At 36.6% G+C, this 15507-nt stretch overlaps 1 protein-coding gene and 1 long non-coding RNA gene across 2 annotated transcripts in view; one reads left to right on the top strand and one right to left on the bottom strand.

The window, feature by feature from the left end:
• The window catches only part of LOC130281626 (uncharacterized), a 33989-nt gene extending 19776 nt beyond the window's left edge, over positions 1-14213 (bottom strand). The window contains exons 1-2 of the long non-coding RNA XR_008846060.1: positions 14145-14213; positions 9682-9806 (exon numbers count right to left, since the gene is read on the bottom strand). This is a non-coding gene — a long non-coding RNA (uncharacterized LOC130281626). The remainder of the gene's footprint in view (positions 1-9681; positions 9807-14144) is intronic.
• NKX6-2 (NK6 homeobox 2) lies at positions 156-6889 on the top strand. The gene is made up of 3 exons (XM_056529049.1): positions 156-733; positions 2314-2486; positions 6502-6889. The coding sequence occupies exons 1-3, from the start codon at positions 199-201 to the stop codon at positions 6748-6750; spliced, it is 957 nt and encodes a 318-aa protein (XP_056385024.1). The 5' UTR covers positions 156-198; the 3' UTR covers positions 6751-6889.
• Positions 14214-15507: the final 1294 nt, after the last annotated feature.

Below are 15507 nucleotides of genomic sequence, written 5' to 3'. Positions count from 1 at the left end.
CGTAGATGCAGAACAGGGGCCTGGGCTGAGTGCTGACCAATCAGGGCTGAAGCTGGCAGGTGGCTGGCCAGTTATCAGTGCATGTGAATGACTGGGTGGCAGTGGGATGTGTACTGGGCTCAGGCTGGGGACACTCAGCTCCTCCAGGATTATTACTCTGCACCCAGCAGCAGCAGCAGCAGGGACACCATAGACTGGATGCTTGTGGCTGATCATTGCTCCAGAGACATCAGTGCAAATCCACAGAAAGTTCCCCTGGAGGCTGCAGGACTTGTCTGGAGAGGCAGCTCTGGATGCTCAACACCAATGTTAGCTGTGGGGCAGATGGATACTAACAGACAGAGTGCATTCGTGCTAAGCAGTGCCCCCCTGGCTGCCCTGCACAACATGGCAGAGATGAAGACCACCTTGTTCCCCTATGCCTTGCAGAACCCTTCTAACTTCAAAGCTCCAAACTTGTCCTCCCTAAACACACAGATCCCCCTGGGGACACCTCATGGGATTAGTGACATTCTCAGCAGGCCCCTGGGAGCCTCTCTGGCAGCATCTGGCAACCTGCTCTCTAGCCTGCCTCGTATTAATGGACTTGCCACCTCCACGGGGATGTATTTTAACCCAGCAGCTGTGTCCAGATACCCCAAACCACTAGCTGAACTTCCAGGGAGACCCCCTATCTTCTGGCCGGGAGTTATGCAGACTTCTCCATGGAGGGACCCCAGGCTGGCCTGTCCTAGTAAGTACATCCTTATGCATGTGTCAGTGCTTCCCAACCAGGGTTCCTCCAGCTGTTGCAAAAATACAACTTCCAGCATGCCCGGACAGCCGAAGGCTGTCCGGGCATGCTGGGAGTTGTAGTTTTGCAACAGCTGGAGGCACCCTGGTTGGAAAACACTGATATATGTATACCAGTGTTCCCTAACTTTTTCTAAATGTGTACCCCTTATTTCACTGATCCCCCAACCTGAGGCTCTCCAGGGAGTTGTGGTTTTGCAACAGCTGGAGGTACCCTGGTTGGGAAACACTGACATATGTATACCAGTGTTCCCTAACTTTTTTTTTATTTGTACCCCTTTATTTCACCGATCCACAACCTGAGGCTCTAACTACCAGCAAGCCTTGAAAGTCGAAATTGCTGGGAGTTGTAGTTTTGCAACAGCTGGAGGCACCCTGGTTGGGAAACACTGACATATGTATACCAGTGTTCCCTAACTTTTTTTTTATTTGTACCCCTTTATTTCACCAATCCCCAACCTGAGGCTCTAACGACCAGCAAGCCTTGAAAGCCGAAATTGCTGGAAGTTGTAGTTTTGCAACAGCTGGAGGCACCCTGGTTGGGAAACACTGACAAATGTATACCAGTGTTCTCTAACTTTTTCAATTTGTACCCCTTATTTCACCGATCCCCCAACCTGAGGCTTTCCAACTGTCGCAGGACTATAACGACCAGCAAGCCTTAAAAGCCGAAATTGCTGGGAGTTGTAGTTTTGCAACACCTGGAGGCACCCTGGTTGGGAAACACGGATATATGTATACCAGTGTTCCCTAACTTATTTTTTTATTTGTACCTATTATTTCACTGATACCCCAACCTGAGGCTCTCCAGGGAGTTGTAGTTTTGCAACAGCTGGAGGCACCCTGGTTGGGAAACACTGATATATGTATACCAGTGTTCCCTAACTTTTTTTTTTTTATTTGAACCCCTTTATTTCACTGATCCCCAACCTTTGGCTCTCCAGCTGTCGCAGGACTATAACGACCAGCAAGCCCTGAAAGCCGAAATTGCTGGGAGTTGTAGTCTTGCAACAGCTGAAGAGCCACAGGTTGGGGAACACCGCCTGATACTAAATGTAGCAATGAGTTTGCTATGTGATGTAACGTTTCTGTGACATTGCAACATTGTTATAATCTCAAAATAAATATAGCAAAAGTATTCTGCATCATATATATAATAGCCTTTTATATACTGCACCATAAACACTATTACTCTATAGAATTAATGTAAAGGAATCTATATTTTCTCCTGGAAATCAGGCGTATTATTATTATTATTATTATATATTTAGATAGATTTTTTTATTCTATTTTTTTTCCTCATTTTCCTCATTCGAGTAGTTTTCACAAAGAATATTGCCTTATATTACAATAGATGTTACAGCAGGAAAATTCTAACATTCATAATAAACTGTCGCTCAGAAATGTGTGGTTCTTCAGCTGTTGTGGAACTACAAGTCACAGCAGGCTCTGAGGGTCAGTGATATTATACAGAAGTATTGTGGACACTTTATAATTTTATATTGTGTTTATTATCTTTAGCACAAGCCGGGATGGTACTAGACAAGGATGGAAAGAAGAAACACTCCAGACCCACATTCTCAGGGCAGCAGATCTTTGCATTGGAGAAAACATTTGAACAGACCAAATACTTGGCAGGGCCGGAGAGGGCAAGGCTGGCATACTCCCTGGGCATGACCGAGTCTCAGGTCAAGGTAAGAGACTTACAGTCTTATTTTTTCACATTTGTAATCTACTGCTACTGCTATATAGTAGTAATAATACACTATATATATATATATATATATATATATATATATATATATATATATATATATAGTGTATCATGTAAATAGTAATAGTAATAATAATAATAAATATAGATTATTATTATTACTACTAATATATATATATATATATATATATATATATATTATGGAAATAGTAATAATAATATATATTTGTGTATCATGGATAAAGTAGTAGTAGTAATAATATATAGTGTATCATGGATGTAGTAATAATAATATATATAGTGTATCATGGATGTAGTAATAATAATATATATAGTGTATCATGGATGTAGTAATAATAATATATAGTGTATCATGGATGTAGTAATAATAATATATAGTGTATCATGGATGTAGTAATAATAATATATAGTGTATCATGGATGTAGTAATAATAATATATAGTGTATCATGGATGTAGGAATAATAATATATAGTGTATCATGGATGTAGTAATAATAATATATAGTGTATCATGGATGTAGTAATAATAATATATAGTGTATCAATAGTAGTAATAATAATATATATTGTATCAATAGTAGTAATAATAATATATATTGTGTATCAATAGTAGTAATAATAATATATATTGTGTATCATGGATGTAGTAGTAATAATAATAATAATATATAGTGTATCAATAGTAGTAATAATAATATATAGTGTATCATGGATGTAGAAATAATAATAATATATAGTGTATCAATAGTAGTAATAATAATATATAGTGTATCATGGATGTAGTAGTAATAATAATAATAATATATAGTGTATCAATAGTAGTAATAATAATATATAGTGTATCATGGATGTAGAAATAATAATAATATATAGTGTATCAATAGTAGTAATAATATATAGTGTATCATGGATGTAGAAATAATAATAATATATAGTGTATCAATAGTAGTAATAATAATATATAGTGTATCAATAGTAGTAATAATAATATATAGTGTATCATGGATGTAGTAATAATAATATATAGTGTATCATGGATGTAGGAATAATAATAATATATAGTGTATCAATAGTAGTAATAATAATATATAGTGTATCATGGATGTAGGAATAATAATAATATATAGTGTATCAATAGTAGTAATAATAATATATAGTGTATCATGGATGTAGAAATAATAATAATATATAGTGTATCAATAGTAGTAATAATAATATATAGTGTATCATGGATGTAGAAATAATAATAATATATAGTGTATCAATAGTAGTAATAATAATATATAGTGTATCATGGATGTAGTAGCAATAATAATATATATAGTGTATCATGGATGTAGTAGCAATAATAATATATATAGTGTATCAATAGTAGTAATAATAATATATAGTGTATCATGGATGTAGGAATAATAATAATATATTGTGTATCAATAGTAGTAATAATAATATATATTTATGTATAATGTATATAGTAGTAATAATAACAATATATATTGTGTATCATGGAAATAGTAGTAATAATAAATATTGTGTATCATGGATGTAGTAATAATAATATATATATATATAAAGCTTATATTACGATATAATAATACAAGTAAATATATACAGCGTTGTTGTAGTAGACATGAACTTTCCAAGATTATATATATATATATATATATATATATATATATATACATATATATAATTATTATTATTATTTTTCCCATCTACTTCTGCGCTATATAGAGATGGGGAATCCATTGCTCATAGGAGCTTACAATCTAATATACGATCATCATACCCATAATAATAGTGATCAGTATTACCATATATTGTCTATTGGACATGATCACCATGAACAGGTCCTGATAGGTAGTAATAATTATAGATGACAAGTCCATTACAGATCAGGACACATCACTGAGCTGTCACTTCTTCTACATATCAATTACAGCCGGATCGGACTTCACCAATGCGATTTAAGTCATGGGGGATCCCAGCATTTCACTTATTGTTTAACAAATTTTTTTTTTATTATTATCAATGAATCAATCAATCAATTTTATCCTAAAAGTGAGAGAACTAAACTTCCTAGAACATCAAGCGGTGTAGAAATAGTTTTACCATCGTCGATATTATCGAAATCTGATTATTATAATAATCCCTGTATAATGTAATCATCCGGCCCCCATTATAAAACAGGAAACCCCCTTTAGACAACAAATTAAACAAATCTAAAGCAAAATAACGTATTTATGTTTAGAGGAAAAAATCACCTATGTGCCGGGTACAGAACACCACATATTCCAATAGACCAGTGGTCTCCAACCTGCGGACCTCCAGATGTTGCAAAACTACAATTCCCAGCATGCCCGGACAGCCGTTGGCTGTCCGGGCATGCTGGGAGTTGTAGTTTTGCAACATCTGGAGGTCCGCAGGTTGGAGACCACTGCAATAGACTATTTAGACTGTAGTAGTTATTTACAGTATATATATATATATATATATATATATATATATATATATATATACTCATACTGTATATTTTACAGGATCGTAGATGGAATTTTTTTGGTTTCTGAAATATGTGACTGTTCTGGATAATAAAGTATACATTGCTGCTACATTGTATTCATGAGGACATCTACAATATGTTTTATACTCATAAATATGACTAAACATATATAAATATAAAGTGTATTAGACTCTACATTACTAATAAAAACAAGTAACAGACATTGTGAGTGGTGTTGTGTAATACAAGTTATTGTTACAAATATTTAAAAAACATAAAGATAACAGTACAATACACAATTATAATGTATATAGTATTTAGTAAATCTATACAGATCTGTAAAGCCAGTGCACTATGTTTTGTGTTTGGCAATATTTTTAATTTTTTTTTTAAAGGTTTTTCATATAAGAACAGAGACTTTACCCCAATGTTTTACTTGCAGTTTCTTGTTTGAACCATAGAACCATAAAAGAAAGTTTTATGGCAGTGACACATGCTGTAGGCTAGATGGGACTGTAGTGTATATATATATATATATACATATATATATATATATATATATATATATATATATATATATATATATATATATAGGGGTCAAGTCCTGGAAAAAAAAAAGTGAAGGAACTCACCCATGATTTCCACTCAAGAGCTGGTCCTGCTAATAGGAATGGTGTTCCTGCTGTGGAAAAAGTGCAGAAACTCAGTTCCCACACGTTCCTGCAGGACTTGACCCCTGTGTGTGTGTGTATATGTGTATGTTTATATATATATATATATATATATATATATATATATATATATATATAGTATTAGTAAATATTTATAGCATTTTTAGTGATCTTTTATAAATTGTATTTCGTATAATGTACAATGAAGGTCCACATCAGTGGTCTCCAACCTGCGGACCTCCAGATGTTGCAAAACTACAACTCCCAGCATGCCCGGACAGCCGTTGGCTGTCCGGGCATGCTGGGAGTTGTAGTTTTGCAACATCTGGAGGTCCGCAGGTTGGAGACCACTGGTCTATATAATATTAGCCGCACAGTGGAGAATAATATTTATTACATAATTTAATATTATAAACTGTACCAGAACACTTTATATTTTACATGTAATGTTTTGGTAATACTTTATTTTACATGTTGCTCTTACAGTGCAGTAAGTGATCCTGTGCATTATATACGTATTGTAATCTTTCAGCAATTAACAATAGAATATGGTAACTTCATAGTTTATGCTTTATTGCTTTAGTCTTTTTTAGCATACTGTATTAGTATTAAAAAAGATTAAACGTAATATACTGTATCTAATATAATTCTTATTTTATTAGTAGCTATAGTGGGTCACTTATACTTAATATGTAATATATATATATATATATATATATATATATATATATATATATATATATATATGTTTATATTGTGCTATCCGTGTTTTCTCATGATGATTTTCTGCTTCCTATAGGTTTGGTTCCAGAATCGTAGGACAAAGTGGAGGAAAAGGCATGCAGCAGAGATGGCCTCGGCCAAGAAGAAGCACGACTCAGAGACAGAGAAGATGAAGGAGAGCTCAGACAATGAGGACGATGATGAGTACAACAAACCACTGGACCCCAACTCAGACGATGAGAAAATCTCCAGGTTGTTGAAAAAGCACAAAAGCACAAACTTGAATCTGCTGAGTCCGTGCAGCAATAACTCGGACACCTTGTGATCCGCTCCCCACAGAGACTGCACCTTAACCCCCTACTTATTTACTTATCCTCCAGAGATTGCACCACTTTCCCCCTTCCTTATCCCCAAAGACTGAACCTCTTCCTCCCCCCTTCCTTATCCCCAAAGACTGAACCTCTTCCTCCCCCTTCCTTATCCCCAAAGACTGAACCTCTTCCTCCCCCTTCCTTGTCCCCAAAGACTGAACCTGTACTTTCCCCCTTCCTTATCCCCAAAGACTGAACCTGTACTTTCCCCCTTCCTTATCCCTATAGACTGAACCTGTACTTTCCCCCTTCCTTATCCCTATAGACTGAACCTGTACTTTCCCCCTTCCTTATCCCTATAGACTGAACCTGTACTTTCCCCCTTCCTTATCCCTATAGACTGAACCTGTACTTTCCCCCTTCCTTATCCCTATAGACTGAACCTGTACTTTCCCCCTTCCTTATCCCTATAGACTGAACCTGTACTTCCCCCCTTCCTTATCCCTATAGACTGAACCTGTACTTTCCCCCTTCCTTATCCCCATAGACTGAACCTGTACTTTCCCCCTTCCTTATCCCTATAGACTGAACCTGTACTTTCCCCCTTCCTTATCCCTATAGACTGAACCTGTACTTTCCCCCTTCCTTATCCCTATAGACTGAACCTGTACTTTCCCCCTTCCTTATCCCCATAGACTGAACCTGTACTTTCCCCCTTCCTTATCCCCATAGACTGAACCTGTACTTTCCCCCTTCCTTATTCCCAGAGACTGAACCTCTTCCTACCCCCTTCCTTATGCCCAAAGACTGAACCTGTACTTTCCCCCTTCCTTATCCCCAAAGACTGAACCTCTTCCTACCTCCTTCCTTATCCCCAAAGACTGAACCTGTACTTCCCCCCTTCCTTATCCCTAAAGACTGAACCTTTACTGCCCCCTTCCTTATCCCCAAAGTCTGAACCTCTTCTTCATCCCACAGAAACTGCACCTGTTCCTTTCCTCCTTATCTCCTAAAGCAGTGTTACCCAACCAGGGAGCCTCCAGCTGTTGCAAAACTACAACTCCCAGCATGCCCAGACAGCCAAAGGCTGTCCGGGCATGCTGGGAGTTGTAGTTTTGCAACAACTGGAGGCTCCCTGGTTGGGTAACACTGCCCTTAAGACTGCAATTCTTCTTCCTGATGCCCCTGCACCCCTCCTTATGCTCCTCTGCCCTCCCGATCACTGCCCCAGACTGCACCTCCTTCCCTTGCCTCCTCACCCCAGAAACCTCTTTATAAAGCGCTTTACCAGCTGAGATGACCAGGGTATTCACACTATAAATAAGAGTTGTATGTGTATGTAAGTGCTATGTGTTGTACAGACTGTTGAGATGTATATATATTTTTTACAGAATAAGTTATAAAAAAAATATGATCTTATCGCTTGTGTAAATTAGACCGAAGAGGACTCGGAATCCTGCCCTGTCAGGGGAGAAGAAGGGTTAAATAATCCAATATCCCCCTGTCCTTCTGTTATGACTCCGCCCCTATATGAAAAGACATTTTGTTACTTTTTGTACAGATTTTACTGTCACTTTGTATATAGGAGATTATAAACTTTTTCTGGTGTGTTATTTTCCAATGCAATATGAAGCTCTTTTCATTCCTCTCAAGTACCCCGAAAAGGCCTGTACCCCAAAACCTGCCAAAAATACAGTGACAGGAAATCAGAATCATTGGATTTTGACGTTGGAATAAAATATTGTGCTCCAGATACTGGAAAAACTACTTTGTATATTAAAATAAATTATTTAACAACTTATCCAGAGATTGTTGCCTATGTTATGTGTATACAGCTTAAATATTCTCCCATTAGTTTTTTACCTTTTTTTTTTTTAACTTGCAATATATATATATATATATATATATATATATATATATATATATATATATGAATTTATTTATTTATATATATATATATTTTATATATTTTTTTATATATATACATATATATTTTATAGATATTTTTTATATTTATACATATATTTATATATATTTATTTATATATTTTTATATTTATACATATTTATATATTTTTTATATACATATTTATATTATATATATATATATATATATATATATATATTTATTACATATATTTTATATGTCTATATATTTTTTATATATATATATACAGTACAGACCAAAAGATTGGACACACCTTCTCATTCAGAGTTTTTTTTTATTTTCATGACTATGAAAATTGTAGATTCACACTGAAGGCATCAAAACTATGAATTAACACATGTGGAATTATAGACATAACAAAAAAGTGTGAAGCTCAACAAGAGAATGCCAAGAGAATGCAAAGCAGTAATCAAAGCAAAAGGTGGCTAGAACCTAGAATATGACATATTTTCACACTTTTTTGTTATGTATATAATTCCACATGTGTTAATTCATAGTTTTGATGCCTTCAGTGTGAATCTACAATTTTCATAGTCATGAAAATAAAGAAAACTCTGAATGAGAAGGTGTGTCCAAACTTTTGGTCTGTACTGTGTGTGTGTGTGTGTGTGTGTGTGTGTGTGTGTGTATGTGTATATATATATATATATATATATATATATATATATATACATATATATATATATTTTATGTAATATATATATATATATATATATTTTATATATTATGTATATATATATTTTATATATTATGTATATATATTATGTATGTATATATATATATATATATATTATATATTATGTATGTGTATATATATATATATATATATATATATATATATATATATATATTATGTATGTGTATATATATATATATATATATATATATATATATTCTTAAAACTTTGGGTATGTTCACATGTGGCAGCTTTGATGCACAAACTTCTAGAAATCCATTCTATACATCAGAATGAAGTTCTTTCTGCAGGGTGTACATACATTTTTACATATCCTGTGCAGATATATGGTGGACCAGTTCTCAGCAATTTCTCCTTTATAAACATCTGTGAGGCAGGGGTGTCAATCATAAGTGATGGTGGTGGGGGTGGTGGGGGCTACTGCATCTGCCAAGAATGTGACTAAATTTAACAACCATGTCCATTTAATCTGAAAAGGAAAGACACTTGCTGCTAATATTATTAATTATTATTATTACATACAATCATAAATAGTATGGTACTTTTTGTGAATATTAAAAATAGACACTAAAACTGTAAATAATAATCATAATAATTGTCATAACAAACAGAGCAACAAGTGAGCTCTTTATGATATGTATTTATTATAAATGTATGGGTGTTACAGTGTGCCAGGAAGAACATACAACTACACTTAGGGGGAGATTTATCAAAACCTGTGCAGAGGAAAAATTGCTGAGTTGCCCATAGCAACCAATCAGATCGCTGCTTTCATTTTTCACAGGCCCTTTCAAAAATGAAAGAAGTGATCTGATTGGTTGCTATGGGCAACTCAGCAACTTTTCCTTGGACAGGTTTTGATAAATCTTCTCCTATAGTATAGAATGTTGTTATTATTATTAGATTTGAATTGTGTTATCGTTATTATTGTTATTAGATTTGAATTGTATCATTGTTGTTATTGTTATTATTATTAGATTTGCATAAGGCTTCCTATGGCAAAGAAGAAAGAAACAAGTGAATATCACCATTGTTTGTTTATATTAAGACATATAGTTAAAGAAACATCAGGCACATTCAGGAACAAGTGACATTTTGCTGTGTGTTTTTTATTATGTTTTCACACTAAAACTTAGGCTTTTAAACTTAGGCTGCTTTCACACTATGAAAAGTACCCGTTATCTAATGCCCGTTATAAAATAGCAGGCGATCGCGGGGTTAAACGGCCATTAGAAAATCCCTAACGGACGTTAGAAAATCCCATTATAGTCTATGGGCTATAGCCTATAATGGGATTTTCTAACGTCCGTTAGGGATTTTCTAATGGCCGTTTAACCCCGCGATCGCCCGCTATTTTATAACGGGCATTATAGAACGGGTACTTTTCATAGTGTGAAAGCAGCCTAAGTTTAAAATGGCGCCATTTGTGTTTAGTGTGCTCTAAATTCATGAAGCAGGAACATGTGTACAATACATTTCTAAAGTTTAGGCCCTGCTTTGGATGTCATAAAATTTACCGGAGTGAAAAATATTAGAATCATTTTATAAAAATTGGCCCATGTTTGTGACAATTTTTCAATTCGCCCGTTGCGCCGAATTGAGGAAAATATGTAAAAATTGTGGCGCACATGCTTATTTAAAAAAAAAAAAAAAAAAAAAAAAAATTGGTCTCTGGTTTAGCATCTGAGCAACTCAGACACGTGTGATGTCTAGATGAGAGCATCTATAATGATGTTTCCCAACCAGGGTGGCTCCAGCTGTTGCAAAACTACAACCCCCAGCATGCCCAGACAGCCTTCGGCTGTCTGGGCATGCTAGGAGTTGTAGTTCTGCAACAGCTGGAGCCACCCTGGTTGGGAAACACTGATCTACAATAATGGGAGGTGTTGTCAGGTGTTCCTGGTAAACAAAGTTTGGTTCTCACCATAAGGACAATTGGTGAACTGGTGCCAGGGTCATAGATGGTTCATTGATGGACATGGGAAGTAAAGACGACTTTTGTTTGATCTGATCACATAAAAGGTTCTTATGCGCTTTACTTTAACTTTCCAATAAAATGCACAATTCACACTATACTGCCTGTAGCTACAATGCTTGAACCCAGCCTATTAAAGGGGTATTCCAGGAAAAAAACTTTTTTTTATATATATCAACTGGCTCCAGAAAGTTAAACATATTTGTAAATTACTTCTATTAAAAAATCTTAATCCTTTCAGTACTTATGAGCATCTGAAGTTAAGGTTGCTCTTTTCTGTCTAAATCCTCTCTGATGACACGTGTCTCGGGAAACGCCCAGTTTAGAAGAGGTTTGCTATGGGGATTTGCTTCTAAACTGGGCGTTTCCCGAGACAGGTGTCATCAGAGAGGATTTACACAGAAAAGAACAACCTTAACTTACGAAGCTCATAAGTACTGAAAGGATTAAGATTTTTTAATTGAAGTAATTTACAAATCTGTTTAACTTTCTGGAGCCAGTTGATATATATATATATATATATATATAAAAAAAAGTTTTTTCCTTGAATACCCCTTTAAACATAACACACTAGCAACCACAGTATAACATGTCGCTGTCATTGAAAAAATGTTACACTTTCATATTTTTTCTGCTGCAGGTTTCTGCAACTGATTTGCCGGAAATCTGCATAAAGTAAACATACAATAAAAATATAATAATAAAAAAAAAAAAAAAAAAAAAAAAAAAAAACAATTGCAACCAAACACTGCTATAAACCTAATAAGGCACATGTATTATTTTATAAGTGTAGGTGAAAATGTATTGTAAGAATTAAAAAACGAAAAAAAAAAAGTAAAAAAAAGCGAATCCTAAGTTAGTTTCAAATTTTAAGGCCATATTGTTTATGTTGTAAATGAGCAATTTCTTTTGTTAGGTTAGGCTAGGTTTACATACTGTTCACAACTGATGGTACGACTGATGCTCAAAAAGTGCATAAATTGTCATAAGTCAAAACCATCAGTTGTCATTTGCCATCAGTTGTCATCAGGTGCCATCAGTTTTTTCAGAGCCTCAGTTTTTTCCATGATGGGAAATGGTAGTGGGTGTTTTTTTTTTGTTTTTTTTTAAAGATTAATTGTGCATTTTTGGTCTCTTCATACCAGACAAAAAGAGAAAGAATGATTGTAATCGTATAGACCTACAGAATAAAGATTTTGTCATTTCAGTGCACTGCATGGAAACTAAAGCTGCCCCAAAATTTTTTTACTATTTCTTTTTTAAAGCACAGCTTATCATTGTAGATTTGGTGGTAAAATGAGTGATGTCATACAGTATAATTGGTGGCGCAAAAAACAAACCCTTATATGGGTCAGTAGGTAGGAAATTGAAAGCGTAGTGGCAAAAAACATTACTTGCCAAAATGAAGAAAATCCTGCCTCTAGACTGGTACAATGAATACTACATTGTCTCACAACCAGGGTGCCTTCTGCTGTTGCAAAACTACAACTCCCTGCAGGTCCCAGCGGGCATGCTGGGAGTTCTAGTGCTGGAGGCACCCTGGTTTGGCAATACAGATTTTTTGCCAGTACCACTAGCCCACCAGAATTAAGCCTACGTTTTATCCACGGCTTTATTGGGAGAACTCTACTTCCTATACAGTGATCCCTCCCAAAATACGGCAGTGATGGAGGCAAAATACGATGCTTGCAATGTACTTTCAGTTCTATCCGGCGCTCCATAGAGAAACATGGGGTCCGACATCTGAAGCCGCCTGACAGGTATGCGGAATGGACGGGGGAACGCAGGAAGATGCGTTCCTCTGTCTGCGACATTCCGGCGAATGAAAACCTCCGGCGCCTAAACTGAGACGCCAGATGATTGTGAACGGTCCCATTCAAATGAATGGGATCGGTTCTGGTTTCGTTTACCCTCCGGCGCAGATTTTGCAGCATCGGAGGGAAATGTAAACGAACGCCGGACGTATGTAAAGGGGCCTTCGTGAACCTTATATAATGGACAGGACAACTGATTTATGTTTTGCTTTGTTGTGGGGTTACACAGAGATTTCCTTTAGCATCAGTTTGAGTTCAATAGAAAAAAATTGATTCTACTACATTACCAAGAAAAGTGTGTATCAATCCTGAAAGTGCGATTTTGCTGTTTTATTTTTAAAGTGTAAGGAAAAAAATTATAATAATAAACATTTTTTTTTTTAATTAGTCAAGATGCCAAATGGTTTTCCTGGATTCACACTTTTCTTAGAAGTTGTGGACAATTCTTTTAAATTTTTTTAAGACATGATCGGACGACATGTGCATCAGAAACAAGAACATTTCAAAAACTAAAGTCCCTTTTTTTCGTACGGTCAGTCAGTGGGTGATGGATTAGGGGCTGGGTTAACAATGAATTTCCCCTATTTTTAGTGTCTACACTAAACATCGCTGTCTGAGGCTGCCCTGCCAGTATATGTCAGTATACCACAAAAAATGACGTATGGAATAGCTCAGTAGACTATGCTACCGTGTTTCCCCGAAAATACACCCTACCCCGAAAATAGGCCCTAGCTGTATTATCGGGGTGGGCTGCAATATAAGCCCTACCCCGAAAATAAGACCTAGGCCAGTGGTCTTCAACCTGCGGACCTCTAGATGTTGCAAAACTACAACTCCCAGCATGCCCGGACAGCCAACGGCTGTCCGGGCATGCTGGGAGTTGTCGTTCTGCAACAGCTGCAGGTCCGCAGGTTGAAGACCACTGACCTATACAATGCCCGGGCTGCATGTATTAAAAAACAAGCTTAAACTTACCTTCGTCCTCCGTTCCCCCGTTGCTAAGGAACCGGCCTCACTGTCCTCCGCTGTTATCGCGGCTTCCTGGTGTTGGGACGTCACAGAGCCTTCAGCTTATCACCGGCCGCAGCGATGTCCCGCCTCTGCCGATGATAGGCTGAGCCCACTGTGATGTAACAAGCCGGCCGGCTTCTTACATGACAGTCGGCTCAGCCTATCATCGGCCGAGGCGGGACATCGCTGCGGCCGGTGATTGGCTGAAGGCTCTGTGACGTCCCAACACCAGGAAGCAGCGATAACAGCGGAGGGACCATGAGGCCGATGCCTTAGCAACGGGGGAATGGAGGACAGAGGTACGGTAAGTTAAAGTTTGTTTTGTAATACCCTATTTGCAGCCCGGGCACAGGAATAGATACAGCGCAGTGGGCGATCATTATTTGGGTGGAGAGAAGCTGCGCTTGCGGGTGACAAACGATTATTACCCCGATGTGGGGTGCTGGGCTGATAAACCGGTGGGGGGGGGGACATTGGGCTTCACAGCTGCGCCCATCACATGATAATAATGGGGGGGTAAATACCATGGAACCGCCATGTTGTTTAATGTGCATACCGTACTGTAAGTAAGCCCTACCCTGAAAATAGGCCCTAGTGTGTTTTTTGTGGCTAAAAGTAATATAAGACCCGGTCCTATTTTCGGAGAAACGCGGTATGTGAATAGACAGGATCTGGTAAAAAGAAAACAATACAAAACTTCTACATAAAACAGATACCACATAAGCCTATGGATGACTGGTGACAATATTGGGGGAGATTTATGAAAACTTGTGCAGAGGAAAAGTTGCCCAGTTGCCCATAGCAACCAATCAGCTCGCTTCTTTCATTTTGCACAGGCCTTGTTAAAAATGAAAGAAGCAAGCTGATTGGTTGCCATGGGCAACTTTTCCTTTGCACAGGTTTTCATAAATCTCCCCCATTATCTTTTCAGTTAATAGGGTAAGCTCAGTTCACTAACTTATTTTCTATATACAGGATAGTGGATAACCTGCGGATCAATGGGGGTCTGAGTCTGATCGCTGGGACCCCCTGCTGTTCCTGAGAAAGGAAGTTCATTGTGGCCCAGAATGAACAGCGCACCCCATGCATGTGCGGCCAGCACTCCATTCATCCTCTATGGGTATTTCAAACAGGCCCCAAATGTTACATTACATTTTTTATTATATTTATCTATTAATTCCATAGAGAAAAATCGCAATGACCCAAGATATGTGTATTTTTTTTTTTTTACCATTAATAATACAAGATTTTTTTTTCTTTTTTTGTTTTGTTTTGTTGGTGTGTGTGTGGGGGGGAGGGGGAGGTGATGTTCGATATCACAGAGTAA

This window comes from Hyla sarda, chromosome 7 (genome assembly GCF_029499605.1).
Source record: "Hyla sarda isolate aHylSar1 chromosome 7, aHylSar1.hap1, whole genome shotgun sequence".
NCBI lineage: Eukaryota > Metazoa > Chordata > Amphibia > Anura > Hylidae > Hyla > Hyla sarda.
Note: the sequence above shows the minus strand (reverse complement) of the source record. Positions and strands in the feature narration are given on the sequence as shown.

Coding starts and splice junctions, on each gene's coding strand:
- NKX6-2 (XM_056529049.1), top strand. CDS start 199: ATGCTTGTGGCTGATCATTGCTCCAGAGACATCAGTGCAAATCCACAG. Junction 734..2,313: donor CCCCAGGCTGGCCTGTCCTA/GTAAGTACATCC, acceptor TATTATCTTTAG/CACAAGCCGGGATGGTACTA. Junction 2,487..6,501: donor TGACCGAGTCTCAGGTCAAG/GTAAGAGACTTA, acceptor TGCTTCCTATAG/GTTTGGTTCCAGAATCGTAG.